The 25,442-nt window shown below is 40.7% G+C and overlaps 1 protein-coding gene across 10 annotated transcripts in view; it reads right to left on the bottom strand.

Moving 5' to 3' along the window:
- The window catches only part of TULP4 (TUB like protein 4), a 160,955-nt gene that overhangs the window by 48,358 nt on the left and 87,155 nt on the right, over positions 1-25,442 (bottom strand). For all 10 annotated transcript variants that reach the window (XR_009968918.1, XM_062640787.1, XM_062640792.1 and 7 more), the window contains 2 exons: positions 3,611-3,739; positions 2,561-2,722 (listed from right to left, as the gene is read on the bottom strand). Coding sequence is in view for 9 of the 10 variants with exons in the window: in XM_062640787.1 (XP_062496771.1) it covers positions 2,561-2,722; positions 3,611-3,739 (291 nt within the window). In the remaining variant the exon portion in view is untranslated. The remainder of the gene's footprint in view (positions 1-2,560; positions 2,723-3,610; positions 3,740-25,442) is intronic.

Raw genomic sequence — 25,442 nt, 5'->3', positions numbered from 1 at the left:
TTCATCAGGGCAAAGTGCGTACCAAATCAGTTAAACGATACAACTATATGCTCAGTTTCAGCAGGACTGTGCTGCACCCTGGCCATCTCTCTAGTTCTCATCTCATGTCTAGGCTCTTAAAAGACCTTGGGAAGCATTAACTATGGAGATTCAACCACAGGTGACATCAGCCACTATCTCAGGTGCTTTACTTAGAAGTCTGAGCCAATGCATAACAAGGACACAAACCCAGAGGCCACACACATCCTATCAAACAAGACAGAATTGGCTGGCAGTAATGTAGCTCCAACCATTTCTTGTCTTCAATAGAAAGATCGTAGTAGTAAATTACCCTCCCCTGTGGCAGAGATGCCACAGAGTTGTGGTGAGGAGTGTCAGAGGCAATAGCCTACTGGTATTGAAGAGACAGGTAGGAGAAAAGATGGCAGGTGAAACTTGAAGAGGAGGACGGATGCAGCAGGGGGCTGAGGGAGAAAGTTAAGAGAACTGAAGAGTGAGGTAAATAGACTACAATGAGCAAACTTTAATCAGGACGATAGAAAACTGATACTGAACAATACATTCCCCTTCGAAATTTAACTTTCCAAGTTGTGCTAAAAGGTCCTGGGACATTTTCCAGGAATACTTTTATTAGCAATTTTCACAGTGCCAGAAAGCGGTGACAAAAATAATAGTATGAAAATATAAACTTAAATGTTGACATTTATCTTTCACTTGCTATACTGACAAGTAGCTTACATTAGGCAATAGGGAAGATGCTGAACCTATTTTAGACTAGAATAATATTCTGTTCTTACTTGCACAGTTACAAATCACCAGAGAAATTAGATCAGGAGGTAAGTTAGTAAGAGTATTAATTTCTGTATGTGCTTATTTGCGTGTAATATATGCAATGTCCATCCCCAACCCCCCCCCGCCCTGCCCCAGACTGACTAGCTTGAACTGAGCATAGTCTCTTACCTAGTGCTTCAGTAAATCGTATGTCCTTGTGCCTCCAGAGGCAAATACATCTAAACACTTTTCAGAAGACCACTTCTTTGCACCAACTCCAGAGAACAGTACCAAAATCCCTCATCACTTAACATGCAAACCCCATAGTTAGAAGATGGTGCAGAGCAACGTCAAGTTCTTAGCTGATTTTGGTCTCTATTTCAGTGAGTTTGTCAGCAGTAGAGTCTGTAACTCTGGAATAGGCTATTATGTTTCAATGTGCTTATCTGGACACTAACAAGTGTTCCCTGGAATAACCACTTATGAAGCATCCAGATTAGAAAGTACAAACATATTGCCTAAATTGAATTAAAGGCAGTCGGTCACCCCGAATTACACACTCAAGTGAAGATATTTCCAAATACTGCAGCAACAACTGAGTATCACACAAATGGGGTAGCCTCATGTTTAAAACATAGGACTGAGAGCTATTAGATCTTAGTTTCTCCTGCTGCTTCTGGTTCTTGTCTTTTCCTCTTGATCTTGAGTAAATTATTTATTTACACTTCCCCAGATTCAAAAAGAGGCAGTTAGGCTCCCTGGCTTTAAAGAGTAGTGTTACAATAATTAATTCATTATTCTTTGCACAGCTCTAAAATTATGAGATGCTGCTGTAAAAATGCATATTAATAGTGCTATTTATTCCACTAGCAATTCCAAAAATAACTCTATCTTGGATGGTATAGTATTCTACATTAAAGTCAGTGGTACCTTGGATATTGAACCAGCACCTTTTCATGGTGGTGTAAAAGGAAGGACGGAAAATAATCCAGTTGTGATCATAACACAGTCCCTCTCTGCAAATTATTATCCCCATAATTTCTTTCAGTAGTATATTATACATACATTAACCATATTGGCAGCAAGCATTTGGAAGGAAAGACCATTCCAGTAAGTTCAACGGTGAATGGCGAAGGGCCATTGTAAAATCTACACACGAAATCAATGGGCTAGTTGAAGCCCCACTATAAATGGTGATGCGACCAGTATCATATGCTTCTTTAGATAAACAGTAAAGATTTTTTAACCATATTTTTCAAAGTTCATAAAGTTTTCTAGGCTCAGCAGTGGAAAAATGACCTTCTTTTGAATTATGTTGTTTGCATAAGGCTGAGAGGTGCCTCTTACACTCAATCAGTTGGATCCGTTTGCTCATGTGAAGCCAAAACATAACTATATCTGTCACTGGAACTGCTTTTACTGCAAGTGTAGACTGGACAGCTGTATACAGAAACGACCAGTCAGGTGTTTACTAGTCCAGGCTGTATCTCTGCTCAAATGCAGTTTCAAGATAGCTGTATCAACAAATTAGTGGTAGAAATACAGATTCCTGCCTCAAACAACTAACTTTGAATAAGACTGCATGTGAATCGGGGTGAAAAGTGATGATAGGTAACTTGGTACATTATCATATCTGCCTAATGAGAATGAAAGAATTAATTAAATTTTTATCTGTGGGAGCACCAGTTCTGAGGGAAACTGTTCTTACAAAGTGACCACTTAACAACCTTTTAAGAGATGTATTCTATAGCACATAAATGCAACACAATACCTCTAAAAGCGCCATTACCTGTTGGTCATCTGGAGTCCATATGCCACAGGTTATCTGACTCTCCAAGTTTATTTCTGAAGACCAGTGTCTCTGTCCGCTGACTGAACCAACCAGCACAAATCCATCTCTATAGGAGATAAGCGCTTGAGTCCCATCATGGCTCCATGTAAAGTCGCTTACCTTAATATACCAAAGATAAGAAAATAGATATATGGGCCATATAGGACTTTTTTGTTGTTTTAACAAAAGGTAAGCACTGCACAGAACTTGACAGGGCAACTATTAGCCCAGGTGCAGCTCTGATGTCATGGCCATTGGATAAAGCAACAGTCCCTGAAAAGTGTCTTTGTAACAATTCTTGCATATTGTTTTCAAAAAGAAATGTTTCATTTTCTCCTGTGCTTTTTGAAATGTTGTCCTGGGTTCAGCAGTAGCAGTCATGTTTCTCCTCCTTGGTAGCTGGTGCAGTGCAGTGTTTTGACTTTCGGCTCAGGAACAGAGCTGATAGCGATGTTTTGGCTTGGCCAAGGACTTTGTGAGCCTCATGCTCTGCCAGGGAGGAGGGGAAGCCGGGAGGAAGCAGAGACAGGACACCTGACCCAAACTGACCAAAGAGGTATTCCATACCACAGCACGTCATGCCCAGGAGGTAACTGAGAGTTAGCCGGAAGGGCTGGGGGACTGCAGGGTTGGAGGAGGTATTGGTCGGAGCTTGGTCGGGCTGGGGGGGGTGAGTTATCGGTCGGCTGGTGCTGAGGTGTTGTATTCTCTTCCCTTGTTATTTCCTTTATCATTATTATCATTGGTGGTAGCAGTAGTGATTTGTGTTATACCTTAGTTACTAAACTGTTCTTATCTCAACCTGTGGGAGTTGCATTCTTTTTGATTCTCCTCTCCGTCCCTCCGGGAGCAGGGGGAGGGCAAGAAAGGGGGGGGGAAGTGAGCGAACGAATTACCTGACTGGGTTTAAACCACGACAAATGTATAAAGCACCACTTCCTCTTTATTTTGCCTCCCAGGACTTGATGAGGACAGATCTCTTGACTGCAAGAAAACATGCATACCAACCTGTGCCCCACGATCATTCACAAGTTCCACCGACCATCTGCCTTCGTATTGTATCCAAACAAATATTCCTCCATCTGCATCACAGGTTGCTAATTTCTGGAATGGTTCATTCCATCTCACCAGCACAACCTTAAAAGATTACAGACAAAAACAGCATTACCAAAACTGTGTGTTGTGCTAACAACCACTTAACTAGAACCAGTTAGTTAAACAACACTGCAAAACAGACATTGCCGCATTTAAATCCTAAAGATATACAAATCAGCAATTTTCAGCACAGCATTAGGTGCCTCTCAGGAACAGCTGGAATCATTTTGTCATGGCTGTCAGGAAATGCACCATCCCCCACCATCAGGCCTTTTTTGAAGGCATTGCATGCTTTCAGTAAAATCACACTCTACACTGGAATGCAGTACTTCTTTACAGAAGTAGCTAAAGGACCATCCAACACTCTTCAGTTATTTCCCCCACCATAATCTCAGAGACCATCAGACTGTACGTCAAATCATCACCTCTTGCTGTCTTCAAATGAAGGTGCATGCACTGGTATCAGGTTGAATCTGAATACTCATATCAACAGTGATGTGAAAACAAAAATTGAGAGTCCCAAATTAGTAAAAAAATAGAAATTTCACAGAAAGGCTGCTTTGCTACTGAGTGTAGAAGGAAAACAAAGAGGTTTTAGACTCCTCTCTCCACATTAGAACTATCTGGGCTTTTCTGAAGAAACTAATCAAGTCTAAACCTACCAATTTGCTCTCTCATTTTTAATTAATATCAGTTTAACAAATACGGTATCTCTTGAGACCTCAGTATAAAACTGAAAAAAGCATGTCATCCTAGTGCCTGCAGCAGAAATTAGCAGCAAAACCATTTACCATTAGTGACTTTATCTTAAAAACCTTTTTTTCCAAATTAGTTTGATTTCAAAAACATTCAGATATATATGGGATGCTCACACTCATACACAAGGAGATTTCCCCTAGTTGTTTTCATAGCACGATAGAATGGTTTGGGTTAGAAAGGGCCTTAAGATCATTAAGTTCCAATCCCCCTGCCATGGGCAGGGATACCTCATACTAGACCATGTAGCCCAAGGCTCTGTCCAACCTGGCCTTGAGACACAGCATATACAGAGAAAACACATATTAGTCAATCAGTAGAGTGTTAAATTAATTACTTAATGGGCATCCAGATCTAATAGTGCTTTTACATAAATCTAAACAAATAATTGATCATCTAAAAGAGACAGAGAAGATATTCTTGAAATATATTTTGCTTCCCACAGAGATGGACTGACCGTCCTAAAGACTCCAGTCCTACGATGAGCTGTGAGTAGACAGACCCTCCATGCTTCACAATAAAATCAGCCGTCATTTTCAGAATTAGGATATAAGTATGCATACATGAAACCTAAACTTGCAGCTAAAGAATATGATCTTACACTTACTTAGTGAGCGCTACACCTATTCAGAGAGTCAAGGGTCAGAACTTCAGAACATTTGGATGAATGGAGCTTGTCATCCTGAATCATCAACCTCCGAATCATTATACAACCACAAGCAAACTGTTTCTTCATGCATGCACAAAGATTAAGGGGAGAAGTGAGTATGACAAACCACCTCTCTGTTATTACATAGCTAAGAATCCCATTTAAGATTTTCCAAAAAAACACTTGCTTCTACTTGATTACAGTCACTAGTCCTGTCCCCAGTCGGGTAGATTATATCATGCCACTAGATGGATTGTATCATATATTGCTTTTTTTTAAAAGAAATATTTTTTATTGGAAGAGCAGTAAATAAAATATTCTATCATAGCAATACACGCAGCTGTACTTTGGCAGAGATTTTGCTCTGTCCTTTCCACCTAAACAAGAATAGCACAGATTTGTCAAAATTTTGTTTTCATTTTGATGTAACTCCCATGCACAAAGCCATCATTTCATCCACCCTGAGGCAAAATGCAACAACATAACTGTACTTGCCAGTCATGCCTAACAATATTACAAAAGAAGTTAAGAAAATCCCGAGGATAACACTGAAATAGCTTCATCTTCAAAGACTAGGAGCCACTAAGACTTATGATGACTATTAAGGAGTAGAAGGTACTTAATCACCACTAAAAACCAGACCTTTAAAGCTTAGACACTGCTCATGTTAGACATTTCATAGATCACACAGACCAAACTGCTATGGAAAATTTAGGAAAAAAAAAGATAATTGTTCAAGTAACTCTGTGGTTTTTTTTTTAGCTATCGCCATCAAAGATGCTACTACCTGTTATAAAATAACCCTACTTCATCTCATGAAGACTTGAGACAGCATATGAATTTACATATTAGCCATACCAGCGCACTTAATGATAAGACTTATGGCAAAGTGACAACAGTTACCTTGATATAATTTGTCTCTTCTCTATTTTAAATAAGAATCTTGTTAAAAGTTAAAGATAACATTTGATTCAAATTCTGTACAACCTGTTTTTTCTTTAGATTAAACATCCAAGCGTACATTTGAATGTAAACAAGATTAACCAAAGCCTCCCTCCCTCCAATTAGATACAAATTGATAACTTCCAAAATGAAAATCACAGATGAAAATAAACCAATGCCTTCTGATAACAGCCTCATAAGGAAGCAAATTTGTCATCTGAAAATTCAACTTCTTTAAACACAGAGCAAATGTTATCATTTTATGAGGTCATTTTAAAGATGCTTCCAGCATTTACATTTAACATCTGACTACAGGTGTTGAGTCCACAGCTACTTCGACTATTTCCAATTTCATTTTAGACACAACATACTGAAGCAGAGAAAGAAAGGAAGAAGGATTGCCCTAAGTATTAAGATGACTTTTGGCTTTTATGTTTGCTAAAATGTAAAGCATATGAAAACATGCCCCATTGACAGCACACTTAAATAATGCATAAGCTTGAATTACCCCTCTGCAAAGAGGAATTTTATTGCTAACCCATAAATGCAAAGATAGCATTACTTTCACTAACAGCTTCAACTCACAGGGGACTCATTTTTACTTCTGCCTTTATGGTTCTCTGCTTTCTACTTAGCATCTTCACACAAGTGCTGAAGGACTAAACTGTTTTGTATTGAAAGAGCAAAAATATTGGTGTGCCAGAGAAAGTTGTCTGTGACCCATTTGTGGTCCATGAAGTTTCTGTACATTGCTTGATTATTTTGGTTCATTTATTATTTGTTTGGTTTCTAAATGCTATAAAAATCACAAACTGTGTTTGCATCCTGGACATTAATCAGTTTCTGAACTGCTATCTCATACAGGAAATGATCTCCCGTCAATAAAATTTAAGGAACTCCTGGCCTAATCTATTAAGTACAATGTAAACAACAATGTATTGCACCCAAACAGGATGCTTTCCATGAAGTTCAATTAGCTTTTACATCTGGGTCTTTGAGCTCCTTTTTATATTTTTTTTTTCCTTCCAATCAAAAATGTTGTGCCGTTATTACATCTTATGAACCTCAGTACATAATTATAGTTTTTGAACCACAGTTACTTCCCTGTGCTTCTTATCCTCACATATGCTCCATTTGGAAGAGGCCTAGTCTTGTGGCAAGGAAACAGCTGTACACAACAGACACTAATTTAATTTTTGTTATGCTTTTAAATTTCCATTTTCATTCACTATTGTTTTTTTGTCCACTGATGCAAATAACAAAACAAAGTCCAATCAGACTCTGGCCTGGAAGATCATCACGTTTCTTTGGAAGACACTGCCACAGAAAAGACCATCATGCAGCTAGCAATGATATTATTTATTAAAATCTTAGACAAGAAATTTTGAGTAACTGCCATCTTTGGGGTAGCAAATATGTGGTAAATGTGACCTCTTCCCAACACAAAACAGGTCTGGTAATTCCACAGAATCACAGAATAAGCCAGGCTGGAAAAGAGCTATAAGATCATCAAGTCCAACCATTACCTCACGACTGGCAAGACCACCACAAAATCATATCTCTGAGGGCCTCATCTATATGGTTTTTGAACACTTCCAGGGTCAGTGATTCCACCATTTCCCTGGGCAGCCTGTTCCAATGCCTCATCACCCTCCCTGTGAATTTTTTCCTAATGTCCAGTCTAAACCTCCCCTGGTGCAGTGGGAAGCTGTTACCTCTTGTCCTGTTGCTTGCTGCTTGGGAAAACAGACCAACCCCCACCTCACTACAACCTCCTGTCAGGTAGCTGTAAAGAGCACTAATGTCCCCCCTCAGCCTTCTCTTCCCCAGGCTAAACAACCCCAGTTTCCTCAGCTGCTCCTCTCAGGACTTTCTCTCCAGACCCTTCACCAGCTTGGTTGCCTTTTTCTGGTCCCTCTACGTCTGCTCCAGCACCTCAATGTCTCCCTTGTAGCAAGGGGCCCAGAACTTAACACAGCATTTGAGGTGCAGCCCACCAGTCATTACTGAAATCCTACCTCTAGTTCTTAAAACACACAGTATATAATTACTATGGAGGCAAGGGACAAACATCTAGGAAAACTGAATGGGTAAATAACTAGGACAATTGGTTCCTGGAGTTCCATGCCAAATTTAGATAGATTTATTACTGAAACGCTGTAGCTAGTCACAGTGAGTCTTTTTTTTTTTTAATTTCTGATCCTCCATCCATTTTACTGAGGAGTGAGCAGGCATATTCTCTAAAGAGAGGTCTTTTCCAGCATTCCTTTTCAAATATGCTATGGAGATGCGCTTGCAGACAGACTTTCACAGCAATAGAGAATAGAGAATACTTGATCGCAACTATCTGATTATAGCACAATTTGTTACATCTGGAGAGTTATGTTCCCTTATCTGGCATGAGCACTTCTGAAACTACAAGTAACTAGCCATCTTTGCAGGGTGCACAGGATGTGATGCATTATAACTCCATTGAGCATTTACAATACTGAACATCCTACAGAATTGTGGGCCTTTTTTTCCTCCCTAAAAAAAAAAATAAATCATACTATATTTCTAATGCTATGCAAAGTGTTGATGTGAATCCAGCTTCCACGCAGTGATGGCAAAAGACCTAACTGTTCCTAGGACAGAAACAGAAAAACTTTAAAAAAGGAGATTAGGCTACTGCCTACAATAGCAGAGCACTGGACAGTCTATCTGAAAGCTTGTTCCAATCCCGTGCTTTTTTAGGAAAGTACTTATGTTTTTAATGGGACATATAAGGGTTGGAAAAAAGCATTGGAAAAGGGGACTAGACAATCTACCTCAGATCACAGAGCATCACCTATCTGCTGTACCAAGCAATCCTATTATACAATCCCTAATAAGTAGATCGAACTTAATTCATGGTTTCAAGTACAGAAAAATATGTGCATACATACATATGTAGCACACATTAAGGTTTCTTAATAGCAACAAAGAGGAAGAGATATGTAAGTATATAAAAGAAAAACAAATAGTGTATAGCAAGGAATAGAAATGAAACATAAAAGTAAAGGGACCAGAGAAACCACTAACCAACTTGATTTGCTAATACAGTTCAGTGTCTCTCTCATTAGAGAGATAAACACATATAATATGTACACAAATTATATACATATAACATGGGTGCGTGCATGACCAGGTTAGGAAAGCTAACGCCCAGTTAGAAATAAACTTGGCTAGGGATGTTAAGGATAACAGAAAGGGATTCTACAGGTACGCAGCAAAAAAAAACAGACTAGGGAGAACGTAGGCCCCCTCAGGAAGCTCTTGGGAGAACTGGCTACACAGGATTTGGAGAAGGCTGAGGTTCTCAATGATTTCTTTGCCTCAGTCTTCACTGGCAAAGGCTCTGACCACACCACCCAAGTCTTGGAAGGCAGATGCAGGGACTGTGAGAATGAAGACCTTGCGCCCACTGTAGGAGAGGATCTGGTTTGAGACCATCTTAAAAATCTGAACATGCACAAGCCCATGGGACCTGATGAAATCCATCCATGGGTCCTGAAGGAGCTGGAGAATGAAGTTGCTAAGCCACTGTTCATCATATTTGAGAAATCATGGCAGTCAGGTGAAGTTCCCAACGACTGGAAAAAGGGAAATGTAACCCCCATTTTCAAGAAGGGGAAAATGGATGACCCGGGGAATTACAGACCAGTCAGTCTCACTTCTCTGCCTGGCAAAATCTTGGAGCAGATTCTCCTGGATGGCATGCTAAGGCACATGAAAATCAACAAGGTGCTTGGTGACAGCCAGCATGGCTTCACTAAGGGGAAATCCTGCCTGACCAATTTGGTGGCCTCCTATGATGGGGCTACGGAACTGATGGACAGGGGCAAAGCGGTTGATATCATCTACCTGGACTTGTGCAAAGCGTTCAACACTGTCCCACACGACATCCTTGACTCTAAATTGGAGAGACATCAATTTGATGGATGGACCACTTGGTGGATAAAGAACTGGCTGGAGGCCGGCTGCACACAAAGAGTTGTGGTCAGTGGCTCAGTGTCCAGCTGGAGACCAGTAACGAGTGGTGTCCCTCAGGGATCGGTGTTGGGACCTGTCTTGTTTAACATCTTTGTTGCTGACATGGACAGTGGGATTGAGTGCACCCTCAGCAAGTTTGCCGATGACATCAAGCTGTGTGGTTCGGTTGATACCCTGGAGGGAAGGAATGCCATCCAGAGGGACCTTGACACACTTGTGAGGTGGGCTGATGCCAACCTCATGAAGTTTAACCATGACAAGTGCAAGGTCCTACACCTGGGTCGGAGCAATCCCAGGCACAGCTACAGGTTGGGCAGAGAAGAGATTCAGAGCAGCCCTGCGGAGAAGGACTTGGGGGTGTTAGTCGATGAGAAAATGAACATGAGCTGGCTGCAGTGTGCGCTTGCAGCCCAGAAAGCCAGCTGTGTGCTGGGCTGCATCAAAAGGAGCGTGACCAGCAGGTCGAAGGAGGTGATCCTGCCCCTCTGCTCTGCTCTTGTGAGACCTCACCTGGAGTATTGTGTGCAGTTCTGGTGTCCTCAACATAAAAAGGACATGGAACTGTTGGAACAAGTCCAGAGGAGGGCCACGAGGATGATCAGGGGACTGGAGCACCTCCCGTATGAAGATAGGCCGAGAAAGTTGGGGCTGTTCAGCCTGGAGAAGAGAAGGCTGCGTGGAGACCTCATAGCAGCCTTCCAGTATCTGAAGGGGGCCTATAGGGATGCTGGGGAGGGACTCTTCATTAGGGACTGTAGTGATATGACAAGGGGTAATGGGTTAAAACTTAAACAGGGGAAGTGTAGATTGGATATAAGGAGGAAATTCTTTCCTGTTAGAGTGGTGAGGCACTGGAATGGGTTGCCTAGGGAGGTTGTGAATGCTCCATCCCTGGCAGTGTTCAAGATCAGGTTGGACGAAGCCTTGGGTGCCATGGTTTAGTGTGAGGTGTCCCTGCCCATGGCAGGGGGGTTGGAACTAGATGACCTTAAGGTCCTTTCCAACCCTAAGTATTCTATGATTCTATGAACACATATCCCTATTAAATCCCTGCGGAAACCGTGCCAACTTTGTACATTTTCTGACTTAATTTACTTTACTAAAGCTATTTATTGAACTAAAATGCAATTTGAAAGCAACAACAGGTGCTCAGAATAAGAAGGAGGGTTGCCGTTAAGAAGCTTTTGTTTTTTTACTATACTTCCCCTATAACCAGTGCTTGGTTCTAAATGGTTCTGAACATTATGTTCAATGAAACATAAAGTTTAACTATTTTTAAAATATTAATGTTTTTAAAATAAAGGCTAATCATGCTTGCTAATTTCTTATGCTGCAGTTTGTTTGCAATTGTTCTTACTTTCAACTTCACTTGTGACCCTCATTTCTTGAATGACAATAATGTGAGGATAATTCTCTCCATTCAAGCTAATATGATGCTCTTTGTCTGCGGGATTATATTAAGTATTTTTCCTACTAATAACACTAGACAAAAAATCAGCAGACAGGGCAGACAGCTAGTTTGCACATCCATCTTCCTATCCTACTTGTCTTACATTGCACTCTCCAATGATATGCTTGCTGTCTCTCCCACACCTGCAGAGCTTTGACTTTTTGTTTCCAGTGACATTACGCATGGGTTTACTTACAGAGCTGTCAGTTTCCAAGGTATGATACCCATCAAGGAATCATCAAGAAGAAACTACTCCTATTAATGACAAACACTGTGCTGCAGCTAAAGATCAGCAAATTTATAATAGTTAGTGTCTACATTTCTTGAGGAAAATCTGCCAATTCACAGCAGGGGCTGCACGTTACATAGTTGGTAAATGAATGGTGAATGAGTTCTGAGAGACAGAAAACACTGTGCAAATCCTTCATGTTTCTTTTGTCCAAATAATAAGAAAATAAACTCTTTTCATGGAAGGACTGGAGTAGCCTCCAGGTATCTCAGGGATGAATGTCCTTTAATAACCCTTACCCCTGCCACAAGAGAAGCTGCGGTCACTGGTGATGTGCGCCAATGGCATCGCAGCTGCTCACAGCTCCTGGGGGGGGGTGTGTTCTGCTGCTGCCACGAGCAGCCCTTTCCATGCCATTTATACATTAGAGGTCTGCTGCTTTATCCCATGATGCTAGTTTTTCCTTGAAAAACATGTATTACTCTGCCAGCAGCTGTCATCTTGCTTTTTCTGCTGTTTGGAAAGGAGCTTCAATTTCTATAAATTCTATAAATACTATTTAAACAAACATAACATTCTTGTGAGAGAGAATATAAAAGCTACTAACTACGGGGTTTTAAAGATACAAAAAGACCCATGTAAAGGCCAAATTTGAACAGCACTCCCCCCACACCTTTTTTTAAACTCCAAATCTGATTTCATGGTAAAACATTATCAACAGGCTAAGCATGGCATCTGTGTCACCTGGGGACCTAACCTTGCACTAACTGAAATCCGAGGTAAGGCTGGACCAGTAATAAGGTGCTGACCTTAACAGATCTGAAAAGTCCAGGTCCAACTCTGCACATTCTTATGATCACAGACTTCTCTGTGGCCTTCATGTGAAAACCTACTTCAAAGCAATTACATCCCTAATTCGAACACCTCAGGTAAGGGTCTAAAGTTAAGTACAATGTAGGAATACATTAGAAGCTCTGTGCTGTTTTGTTCAATATGCTTGCTCTACTTCCCCCCCCACCCCTTTCTCCTTAGCATTTGTTTTCATAGTGCTAAGAGCTTACATCAGACTGACAAAGACTCGGATCATCTGCTCAGCTGCAGAAAGAGAAAATGCTAGGTAGGAGCAGTGCAGTTGACCAGCAATAGCCCTCTGAGTTGTTGCAGGGGAGGTAACCATTCACCCAGAGCTCACTCTCCATGTGAGCAGCTGGTACCCTCTGCAAGTAACAGTGTGGTTTGCTCACCCACTAGGAAGAGCATTGATGCTCCTCAGCAAGTTTTGTCTATTTGCTTTGCAAGTGAACACCACACATGCCTATATTTAAAAGGTGTCTTGAGGCTGGCACACATATATCTATATATATACCACCACATATACCTATTTTTGAAAGGTTTTATATGGTTGATATCCAATCCTCAAGGGAAGGCATTTTGACCTTTCAAAGCTTTAGGTGATGATTTTGGCATATAGGCAACTGCAAGGAAAATTTGTTTTGCTAACTACTTCAAGAGGAAATGTACTTAGTGTGAGTAAGATGTCATCTTAAAAATACCTAGACTGTCAACATCTCACTGAATACATTTAGGAGCCTTGATAGTAAACTGCCAAGACAAGGACACAGAAAGGCTCTAAAGCTTTACAAATCTTCATATGTTCCTCAAGTCATACACTTCATTTTAAGAAATACATTCCCAAAGTCTATTAATCCCAAGGATTTGCCATGTAACCATTTTATATGTTCACAGAACACAAAACACACCATCTGATCACCTACCTTAGAGGAAAGCATCCCCAACACCCCTCACAGGTACCAAAGAAGCAGCATTATGCTCCTACAAATGAAGCGGCTCACAGGGCCAGTTCCAAAGAGATTACTGTTTTCACTTTGGAAAAAAAAACACATTTAATTGTGGCTTCTAAGAACTGTGGTTGTAGCAAACATTAAAAAAATACCCAACAAAACAAAAACCAACAACCCACCACAAAATAAAACAAAACAAAATGCAGAAATAAGCTGTATCCAAACTGTATCTGACAAATGTGTTTGGGCAGCTGACAATCTTTGACAGGTCACTTGTCAGCACTGGAAATTGCACGTGAGAAATAGAAATGACAGGCAATATGAACCTTACGTGGATGATAAGATACTGGTATCTGGTTACCAGTCCTCATTTGAATGTATTTCTTAACTGTCCCTTCTAGGGCTATTAAGGAAAACAGTTGGGTGTAATCTGAAGGAAAAAAATTAAGGCATGAAAAGAGTGCAGGCCTGAAGTCAATCACCCAAAGATATCTGCAAGCTATATTCTTAGAAGAGAAACAGGTGGAGGTCTGCTCATCTCTCATCTCACAGACAACAGAGTGACAGTGATACGGAGTATGGTGTGCTTTTGAATCCCTTCCCTTCACAAGGATGCTGAAGTCCCAAAAGCTCTTCCACAGAAAACCTTTTCCACAGAAAAATCTTTTTTAGACTTGTGCCATGCTCACTTCCTTTATAGCATGTACATTACTACCACCATCTCCTATTGATAGCCTTCTTGTTTTTAAGCATCCCTGCAAGATACTTCTGTTTAATTGCCCATACATACTCCCTATAAGTGCAGAGGCAAGCCCAAGTTCACTAAAAATAAATCAAACCTGAATGTCAATAAGGATGAGCAAAGGATAAAATAGTGCTTTCACCACCTTCCTTACAAGAAGAAAGATTTTGCTTTGTTCTAGTTTCTATACAGATAAAAACACCATAATAAAGAAAGGAGAGATGACTATTCTAGCTAAAGATGAACAACCATTTTGCATTAATATCAAAATACCCAGAGCAAAATAGTTCCCCCTCTCAAATCGCTGCTGAGCACTGTTAGAAAGGTCCATTGCTGTTAAAATTAAGATGCATGCAATAAACTCTGCAGAGGTGGCAGTTCCTTGGGTTTGAGCATCTATGTCCCGCAAGAGAAAAAAGCACCAGTATTTAGCCTATATTAAATTAAAAGTACACGAGCCTAATGCTCATTTCACTAAGGTCTGACAAAATGATATTACAGATGGTATAAATCAGGACCATTTTATAACCTCCACATTTATATTTCACTTTTGGGCTGCATATAATAAGCTCAGTGTAAAATCACATCAAACTTTAAAAACAAGAATAACACTCACTGACATCCACATATGCATCATCACCATATATGAATGTAAACACCATGAACATCTTTGTTAGAAACTCCAAGGAGAGGGGGGGAAGAAAACAACCAAAACACCCTACATAAGACAGATTTAAAATTATTTCTGTTTGTTTGTTTGTTTTATTCCCCTGGCTAAAATAACAGAAAAATACTGGATGGAGAGACACAAACACCCTGTAGCAGAGCCTATGGTTTTTATTCTGCCTCTTCTTTTTAAAAATATGCAATCAAGGACAAAATGCTGTTTGGAACCAGTTAGTATATCCTTAAAGATGGATAACCAAATAATTTAAAAAAAAAAAAACAACAAAACCAAAACCAAACAAAAAACACCCCAAAACTCAAAACCAGAGGAGGCAGGATAACAATAAACACTAATGAAAACTCATGCCTACCCAAAATGAATTAGCTCTACTCTGCTTTCTCAACAGCAGCTACTTAGGAATTCCCATAGTATCTTTGACCTCGTAAATGCTAAAAATCTTGTTTGGAAATACCCTCAGGGTAATGAATTGCTGGAAAAAGTCAGTGAAGTGACTATGACAGAGCTGCCCTCCCTTGTACTCACTCTTCCCAGTTTGGTGGCTAAAAATTCCTGATGAAGTGTTCACGTAGTAGTGAAATATAGTTTCATAACTTTTCATGTATATATATGCATGCACAAGAACAGTCAAGAAAAAAACAAAATCACTTGCAGTACTAGGAAGCTTTAACAGAAACTCATAAAATGTAACATAGATGTTATTTTATAGAACTGTGCTAGTTAACGCACACAAAGGAGGCAACCCAAGATCTTCACCTTCTGGTGTCTATTCTGAGAAGTGCCAGAAAAATAATGGTGTCTCACAACCACATACTGGTCATGAATCTGCCCATATCGAGTATACTTATGTCTGCCTGCATCAAATATACTAATGTAACAAATAATTTTTTGCTTGTCAGACACAACTCATACAGCATTGCAATTAAATAACATTATTCCAGTTACTGAACATCTCCATTAGCATTTGTGGTACAGATTTTATACTCAGAAACTGAGCAATGACTCTCTTGATGATTTTACAGGGTAGACTACAACTTAGCTTGCACCTGCTTACCTGAAATCACTGTAACGGTCTCTCGAACAAGTCTTATGTGGGACCTGATTGCAGCACAAGCTTTGTGCAAGTCCTCTCCATGGAGATGAATTTCCCCCGTTACTGAACTGCAGTAAAAGCTTGATTTTCATCAGCAATGTAAACAGCAAAGATCTTAAAATTCAGTGGCAAAAGTATTGTCCAAAAATTATTATTTCTCTGATGGCTATAAATACTTCAGCCTTAATTATTCTTTTCAAACACAAGAAAGTAAAAATAATCTAAACTTCAGTAAGAGAACAGATCAGCCCTTCAAACCTATTAACATTTCCCAGGTGATAATACCTGTGCATTAATCTAATTAAGGTGAGTTATAAGGCAGACTGCAGACAAATGGAAGAGCCAGGCATTTCACTGTTCAAGTGGGATTACTGCACTATCACAAATTCCCAAATAAGTACTCAACTACTGTTATCTTGATCATCAAATCCAAATGTAAGGCCTCTGTCTGCCACTCAGTTGTAGAACAATGCTGGCCATCTGAGGAAGACTGGTGACGGTAAATTGCTCACAGGAACGGAGAAAAGAAAGCATTTGCATAATCTTTATTGGACTGCCTGGACTGGCCTTGCATGACTCACAGAGGTTTTGCTAATCCTTCTGTGAGAATGATGAATGATATTGTGACCGGTCTTGTTCAACGTCTTTGTCGGTGACATGGACAGTGGGACTGAGTGCGCCCTCAGCAAGTTTGCCGATGACACCAAGCTGTGTGGTTCGGTTGATTCTATGAATTTCCACCACATTAATTTGCAGAGGCAGGATGCATTCTTTAACTTCCACCACAAGGCCACTAAAGGAACACCCTGCCTGCTCCGAGTGGGCTTGTTTTAGATCACAGAATCATAGAATAGTTAGGGTTGGAAAGGACCTTAAGATCATCTAGTTCCAACCCCCCTGCAATGGGCAGGGGCACCTCACACTAAACCATGGCACCCAAGGCTTCGTCCAACCTAATCTTGAACACTGCCAGGGATGGAGCTTTCACAGCTCCCCTGGGCAGCCCATTCCACTGCCTCACCACCCTTACAGTAAAGAACTTCTTCCTTATATCCAGTCTAAACTTCCCCTGTTTAAGTTTTAACCCGTTACCCCTTGTCATATCACTACAGTCTCTAATGAAGCGTCCCTCCCCAGCATCCCTATAGGCCCCCTTCAGATACTGGAAGGCTGCTATGAGGTCTCCACGCAGCTTTCTCTTCTCCAGGCTGAACAGCCCCAACCTCCTCAGCCTATCTTCATACAGGAGGTGCTCCAGTCCCCTGATCATCCTCGTGGGCCTCCTCTGGACTTGTTCCAACGGTTCCATGTCCTTTTTATGTTGAGGACACCAGAACTGCACACAATACTCCAGGTGAGGTCTCACAAGAGCAGAGTAGAGGGGCAGGATCACTTCCCTCGACCTGCTGGTCACCCTCCTTTTGATGCAGCCCAGGATACGGTTGGCTTTCTGGGCTGTGAGTGCACACTGAAGCCGGCTCATGTTCATTTTCTCATTGACCAACACCCCCAAGTCCTTCTCCACAGGGCTGCTCTGAATCTCTTCTCTGCCCAGCCTGTAGATGTGCCTGGGATTGCTCCGACCCAAGTGTAGGACCTTGCACTTGGCATGGTTAAACTTCATGAGGTTGGCATCAGCCCACCTCACAAGTGTGTCAAGGTCCCTCTGGATGGCATTCCTTCCCTCCAGCATATCAACTGAACCACACAGCTTGGTGTCATCGGCAAACTTGCTGAGGGCACACTCAATCCCACTGTCCATGTCAGCGACAAAGATGTTGAACAAGACTGGTCCCAACACCGATCCCCGAGGGACACCACTCGTTACTGGTCTCCAACCGGACATTGAGCCACAACTCTTTGTGTGCGGCCATCCAGCCAGTTCTTTATCCACCGAGTGGTCCATCTATCACACTGATGTCCATCAGTTCCGTAGCCCCATCATAGAAGGCCACCAAATTGGTCAGGCAGGATTTCCCCTTAGTGAAGCCATGCTGGCTGTCACCAAGCACCTTGTTGTTTTCCATGTGCCTTAGCACGCCTTCCAGGAGAATCTGCTCCAAGATTTTGCCAGGCACAGAGGTGAGACTGACTGGTCTGTAATTCCCCGAGTCATCCATTTCCCCCTTCTTGAAAATGGGGGTTATATTTCCCTTTTTCCAGTCCTTGGGAACTTCACCTGACTGCCATGATTTCTCAAATATGATGAACAGTGGCTTAGCAACTTCATTCTCCAGCTCCTTCAGGACCCACGGATGGATTTCATCAGGTCCCATGGGCTTGTGCACATCCAGGTTTTTAAGATGGTCTCGAACCAGATCCTCTCCTACAGTGGGCCCCAGGTCTTCATTCTCACAGTCCCTGCATCTGCCTTCCAAGACTTGGGTGGTGTGGTCAGAGCCTTTGGCAGTGAAGACTGAGGCAAAGAAGTCATTCAGAACCTCAGCCTTCTCTAAATCCAGGGTAGCCAGTTCTCCTGATAGCTACCAGAGGGGGCCTACATTCTCCCTAGTCTGTCTTTTATTTGCAATTTACATATAGAATCCTTTCCAGTTATCTTTCACATCCCTAGACAAGTCTAATTCTAATTGGGCCTTAGCTTTCCTAACCTCGTCCCTAGTTTCCTGGACAACACCCCTGTATCCTTCCCAGGCTGCCGGTCCTTGCTTCTACCTTTTATAAGAGGTTCAGCTTTCACTTTTATAAGAGGTTCAACTAATGGTGTTTGGGGCAACTATTGGGGTGACTGTATCATTGCTGAGATGGACACACAAAACAAAGTGGAAAATGAAATAGTGTGTACTTCCAAAAAGAACAATATAAGAGAGGGATTGGGCAGTAACACAGAGAAGGTAGAAAGCGAAGAGCAGCCACCCTGCAGCTGAACCTCTCAGGACAGAAAGGAACAAGAAGGAAAATCTGAATTAGCAATCAAATAACTAAAATTCACAATATTTACATGCAAAACATTCAGTTTATCATATTACAATAAAAAAAAACAGATACCAACCAAGAATTACTTTGTTAATATGTGTACTATACCCATGAAGGCTCTTATTCAGGCTTGAGACACACTGGCCCACCTAATTTGCAAACGATACAATACAAACTTCTGGTAAAGTGAATACTAGCTAGAGAAATGCCATACCCTACGAAATGATAAACAGCACATTTTGAAAATGCCATCCTTGATTTGGCTGGCCTGCAATTCTGCACAGACTGTATTCACACCAAACCCCTGTAAGCACTTTTATTTAAATTTCTCAGTTCTTCATGAAATAAAAGCTGTCTCACGATGTAGTCTGCAGAGTGATCAATAATTTTACTTGTTTGACTTGCAGGGCACAAGGAAGTTATAAATAAGGGGCTCAATTAGTTAGATAGAAGAATCGCAATAAGCAAAGTGGACAACCCTGGAAAGCACAGATCCCCCTATTCCTTTTTACCACTGTGTTTTAACACTGTGACATAAAGAAGTCTTAACCAGAAGAGACCCTCATGTAGTTGGAACTGCACAGTTTATGAATAACGACATGCCTTGAAGTTTTTAGCCTTGAAGACAAAGCTAAAAGCAGGCTAGGGAAGTACTGAAGGGAAGATTAGCTCTACAGAACTGTAAAATGGCTGTACTTGCTCAATTTACTCTACAGGGCTGAACTATAGGTTGGGAATGTGATGCCTAGGCACTCTAATGGGATGTAAGAATCACCATGAGGCTACCAGATCACAGGCCATAAGGGTGACAGGAAACACGTATCTGACTGTCTAGGACAACACTTGGCCTCAACTAATGCAAGTATTAACAAAGGCATTGATTACCTGTGGTATAGAAAGCAGTTTTCAAGGAACTGAACTGACACTGACTTGCTTCTAAGAGACCACAGAGCAACAATACTCAACCTTTAACAACCCAGCCAGTATATGAACACAGACTGACAGATTGTCTGATCTGCATCCAAGAACCTGAGCCAGCTAGCTTATAAGCAATGCAACACTGGAAAGCAATTTTTATAGTTTAGATAGTTTATCCTTCAATTCGCTCAGAAAAGAGAGAGGAAAAGCAGTACATCGTTCTTAGTAAAATCCTTAAAAAAAAAAATCCTCCAGTAAAATCCTTAAAAAAAAGTTTCATCAGGCAAAATAAGCAGATGTTTTCTATCCCAAGTCACTTTCTTGTCAACAAGCATCTGGAATTTGACCAAGACAAAAACCTAATGAAAAAATGAACTGTAAGGCAAGCATGTTTGCCTGTGCACTGCTGCTATGTTATCCAGATATCATTTCCCTCTTTCCTGTCATGTGAAAGTCTCAATGCAACTGTGTCTCCTTTCAGGTTTTCTGTGAAATGAGAGTTATTCTGGATAGGAAGAGCAAAGACGCAGAAGCAGATGGCTACCAAATCCTTCCAAAAGTGAAAAATCTAAATTAAAAAGGACATTTCTCTACCATTTTATTTCAAAGCAAAGGCATTAGTACTTAAACAATGTTTTTGACTTTGTAATTCCTACATTTCTGTCAAACACCCTTAAAAGTTAGAGTTCCCAACTTAATAACTGCTCCAAACAGTAAGCTTACATGTGACCAGGTGCTACCCTACCCTACCTAAAGAGCCTGCCATGTCTGTGCTACCAAGCCTTCTACACCAAGCCACTGCAGCTTTCCTCTCACCACAAAGCCTTCTTCCTACTCTTCAGGCCAGCACACTCTCCATGCTTATATCTCTATGTATTAGGTATTTCCAGAGAAGGGCTTGAGACTGCATACACAAGTAACAGTGTAAATTGATTCTCCCTGCCCTCAATTCTGCATTTTCCTTACAAACCCTGTTGTTTAGGGTTTTTTACTATTTATTCATCTGCATCATTTCTGATGCCTTTGTTTGAGGAGCGGAAAAAAGCCCCACACCTTGATATTAACCAGAATAATTAGGCAATGAGAAAGTTCTGCAAGAAACTAGAACAAACATCACAGAAGAATTTAAAACTGTAAATACACAATATGCAAGAGGTTGCCCACAAGTGCTACAGGCCATGCTTTCTGACTGGTACCATGAAGATCAATCTCAAAAGCAGAAAACACTGCTGCTGGACATCCCCTTATCAATCAGCAATGGCATTACTTCACACCGGGCTGAAGAAAACACTTGTCTTCACTCTACACACAATTTTGGTTTCTTTTCTTGAGATACTTGGCAGATTTTAAAGTAATGTTTTTTAACATTCTTAAAAGAATTTAGATTAAAGAGAAACAATAAAAAAAAAAAGCATACTGGCAAAGTGGAGTCATGCAAAGAGTCAGGAACTACTGGAATGACATGAAAAAAAAAACGTAAAAAGTTATTAAATGTTACTGTAAGTAACAGGATGATATTCAGGAAGCTGTGTTTTCATTTAAATATCAAGTAAAGCTTCCAGCAATGGAAGAAATGGTTGAACAGTCTTCTAAAAGAAAAGGTGGAATAAAGCCAACCTTTGGAACTACTTCATACAAACTTGCACATAGCATAAGAAGGTATACTGCAGGGACTTGCGTGTTTTCTCTGTGTGTTAACTGACTACATGAGGTTACTGCAGTTCAGTGGTTCTGTTATTAAAACAGTATTTTCTTACTCATTAACTGAGATTTAATGAATAAGAATTGTATTTTATTAACAAATACAACAACAAACCATTTTTCATTCTCTTATTTTTTTCTAGAACAGGACCACATTAAAGCTCACTTGAGTGCTGAAGTGTAGCGCATATATGGAATAAACACATTATTTCAATATGGTAAATATGTGATAAAAAGAAAGATATAGTCCTATGCATAAGGGTAAAGGAGAATATCTGTGTCTTTATATAGCTATGATCAAATCACGATTTTTGTGTCTGTCTATATATAGGCTGAGGGTAGAGGTGATGGCTGCCTAGATGGTCTGCAGCTATTTTCATGTCTGCATGCAGATCTGCAAGCAGTCAGTCATTCCAGTAAGTTTTGGTCTCTGTATGCTCTTGTTGCACTTTGAAATGGTAGTCTGCTAGCATTTGCAGAGTACAGCGTCTCCCTAAAGAACAACAGACGGGATGAGACAGCCTGGAAGTCATTCACTTTTTCATAAACCTTTAGTAACAAAGCAGTTACATCAGCAGCATGATGATCAAACATCTATTTGGAAATTACTTGTTCATATTATTAAGCAGCTAGTGATCTGACTTGATTTTATCAGCTGGTGCTGACTCGGATCATATCATAACAAAGAAGTGAGAGTTTCTCACTCAAAAAAAAAGGAGATGGAGCATTAGGGTAACAGATCAAAAGCATGGAGTCAGAAACGGGACCTAAGATCCAATAAGAACTGACTTTCACCAAGCAAAGCCCTCTACCTAGTATCAAAGAGTACTCTGTGGAGGACTCAAGGATACTACATAGACCATCAAGTACTCTAGTGTTTAGATGCAGGAGTGAAGGAGTCCTGTTAAGCTGACTTGTAGCCAAGCACAGGGCAGGAAATGAAGCTTAGCTGAGAAGGATCCAGCTAAGCATCGCCAAACAGTGGAGCACAGGGGTCCCACAGCTGCAGCTCTCTGCACCATCCCCTGTTTCAGAGCCTCATCTGGAAGGTGGACAGGTGGCCTGTGGCCATCACTGTATCCTCCTGCTCTGTGGTCCACCTGTACAGATAGAAGTTTTTAAGCAAACCTCCATGTCAGCACCTACCACATCCTTGCAGTTACATCCCACTTTGCTACCGTTACTACATGGTAATTCCTTCAAAGTATGCTCCTGTAGAAAATACCAACAAAAAACATTTTTCCATTGTTGTACCTTATTTTGCCCATGGCATTGTGATGCTGACACCTGCCCACTACTCGTATGAGCCATGGCCAGGGCACCCTGCTGAGCTTGCAACCATGCTCCCAACCCTCCTGGCACTGCATGCATCACCAAATCTCAAACTCAGAAGAATGATTTGGTCTTAATGTGCTGTTTGCCAAAGCTGACACCTTTGTAGAGGGGAACAAGCACAATTTGGGGAGTCCTGGACAGACTCTCTCAGCAGAGAGCGAGGGAATGCAGAAGAGGCAGCTACTGAGCAGCCCCCGGTGCCCAGCATGACTCCCAGTCTCACATGATCTTGACATACTGGATTTATCAATACTAAAAATAAAACCATGTGATGCAGACTCATGCACTGGAGAGACTGTTGTTATGCAGTGAAACCATGATAGCTGAGATAATGCAAACTATGAGCCAGCCATCTAAAGTTAATAGTTTCATTTGCATTTATAAACCAATTAGTTAACACTATTTTAACAGAAATCATGCTAACCTTTCTCATTTTTAAAAAATTCTGTTATTATTACTACATAGGCATATGCATGATTTCCTAAAACTCTCCAGTAAGATGTGTTTTTTCCACGCCATTTTACCAATTCCAATCATCAGGTTTGTGTTATGCTTGCCATTTGAAGGCCAAATATCAGTATTTTCCATTAACATTTTGGAATTACCCTACCTTCTGGCCATTACACAGAAATTAATTTTTTTTTTTTTTTTTGCATCTATAGCTATCCCTTCTCAAGAGGATTTGGTTTCAAAAGTCCTGTCAAGTATCTATCTCAGATCTGCAGACAACATCATTAATTATTGTTTGGGGGGTTCTGAATTATCTTTAAATATATCACCTAAGAAGAGGCACAACTCAGAATAAGTACACCAACACTAAGATGAACACACTTGTAAGACCACAAGAACAATTCCTTAGGAGGGGACTATCATGTGAAATAGCAGGAACTGTCTGATGTCTAAGTTTCAGTGTCAAATTCATTTAAGGACAAATATAATTTAATACCACCAAAACCTTATCAAAAATGATGAACAGCTCATCACCCTGTACTCAGGGTGCCATGCATACTGGAACCGCACTAAGGAGATGTGCTTTTGTAGGCAAACAAATTTTCCTTAGTTTAGGTTTGCCTATTTTATTTTAACAGTTCAACTGAAGATATCAGGAGAAGACAACAGCACTGGCTTACATCATGCCTTCTAGTCACTCTAAGTGAAATGAACTCCAGAATACAAGTGCAGAAAGTGCTCTTGCTTTAAGGGCACTTTTAAGAGATGAAGATCTTTTACTCACATATGTAATGGATGTATGACCAAAAAAAAAAGCAACCCAACACCTGCTACCTGAATTACAGTTGCATCAGTTCCTGATGTTATTACTTTCTGTAATCCCATACCTGCATGCTTCTATTTAGCCATAGACCTTAGTGACTTCAAGAGATGCTGGGAACCATCCTTAACCACCCTCCCAGGATACGCCAGTGCCTGAAAAGAGACTGTACAACTCTGAATTCAGGTATCACCCACACAGAATGCTCTTTATAGGATGTTACTGAGAATCAGAACTAATTTCACACCTTTTATACAAATTACACCACTAAAGTCCTACACTTTACACTAGGAAGGAAGAACAACCAGCAAAAGAACAGAAAGACCTCTAGCAGCTCACAACTGTCTTAAAATCACGTGTGTGAGGCTTAATATCCCCTTCAAAAATTTTCAGCATGGATTATGGCAGCTGTAAATATTTCTGATATCCAATAAAATAAGCTTTTTAAAACCTTGTTAAATTCATCAGCATAACAACTTACTGCTTCAGTGACTTTTATAACTTAATCACAGATCTGATTGAGAATTTCCTTTTATCAGTTTTGGAATTTGAAACCTTCTCATTCCTTTAAATACCCACCTACTTTAGTGCTTTAAGACAAGGAAAACAGAAATTACCCCAATCTACCTTTGCTATTATCATTCACTGGTTTACACAGTTTTAGCACATCTCTTCTCTGACTCACTGCTTTCTAAAGTAAACAGCCACATTCTTCAGCCACTCTCCACAACCGAGATTTCCCTGATCCTTTTTCAGTTTCATCTCGTGTTCCCAGAACTCCCACTAACTCCTGAATGCTATTGTGAGGTGAGATGAGGGCGTTTTTCATGTATCGGCTTTTACTTTTGGTAACATTCTCCATGCTATTCTTCATTACTTTTCCTATTCTTACTGGTATGTTTTAAAAATTACTGGGATTTTTTTCTTTTACTACTGTATTTTTCAAGTCAGCTGCATACCAAGAAAGAGCTTGCTATTCTCAGGTCCAGGTCTTTGCTAAATGGAGGTCTCCATGGAGGGGTGTAGGACTTGCAGCCTCATAGCTCTTCATGCTCAGGGATAAAACACCATTTAGATAATTCCCAGTTCTGCCTTTTGGCAGGGCTAGTGGGGCAGGAAGAATCCCACATCGGTGCCGCTTCATGCCTGTAAGAACAGAACAGTGCTCACCAGTTTAAACTGGGGATTTATCAGTGTACCACTGTTAGAAGGTCTAACCAGCTAATGT

This window comes from Pezoporus occidentalis, unplaced genomic scaffold, assembly GCF_034315485.1.
Source record: "Pezoporus occidentalis ecotype Australia unplaced genomic scaffold, CSIRO_AGI_Poc_V1 ctg67, whole genome shotgun sequence".
Classification (NCBI taxonomy): Eukaryota; Metazoa; Chordata; class Aves; order Psittaciformes; family Psittacidae; genus Pezoporus; species Pezoporus occidentalis.
The sequence above is the reverse complement of the archived record's forward strand: the minus strand, read 5'-3'. Positions and strand labels throughout refer to the sequence as shown.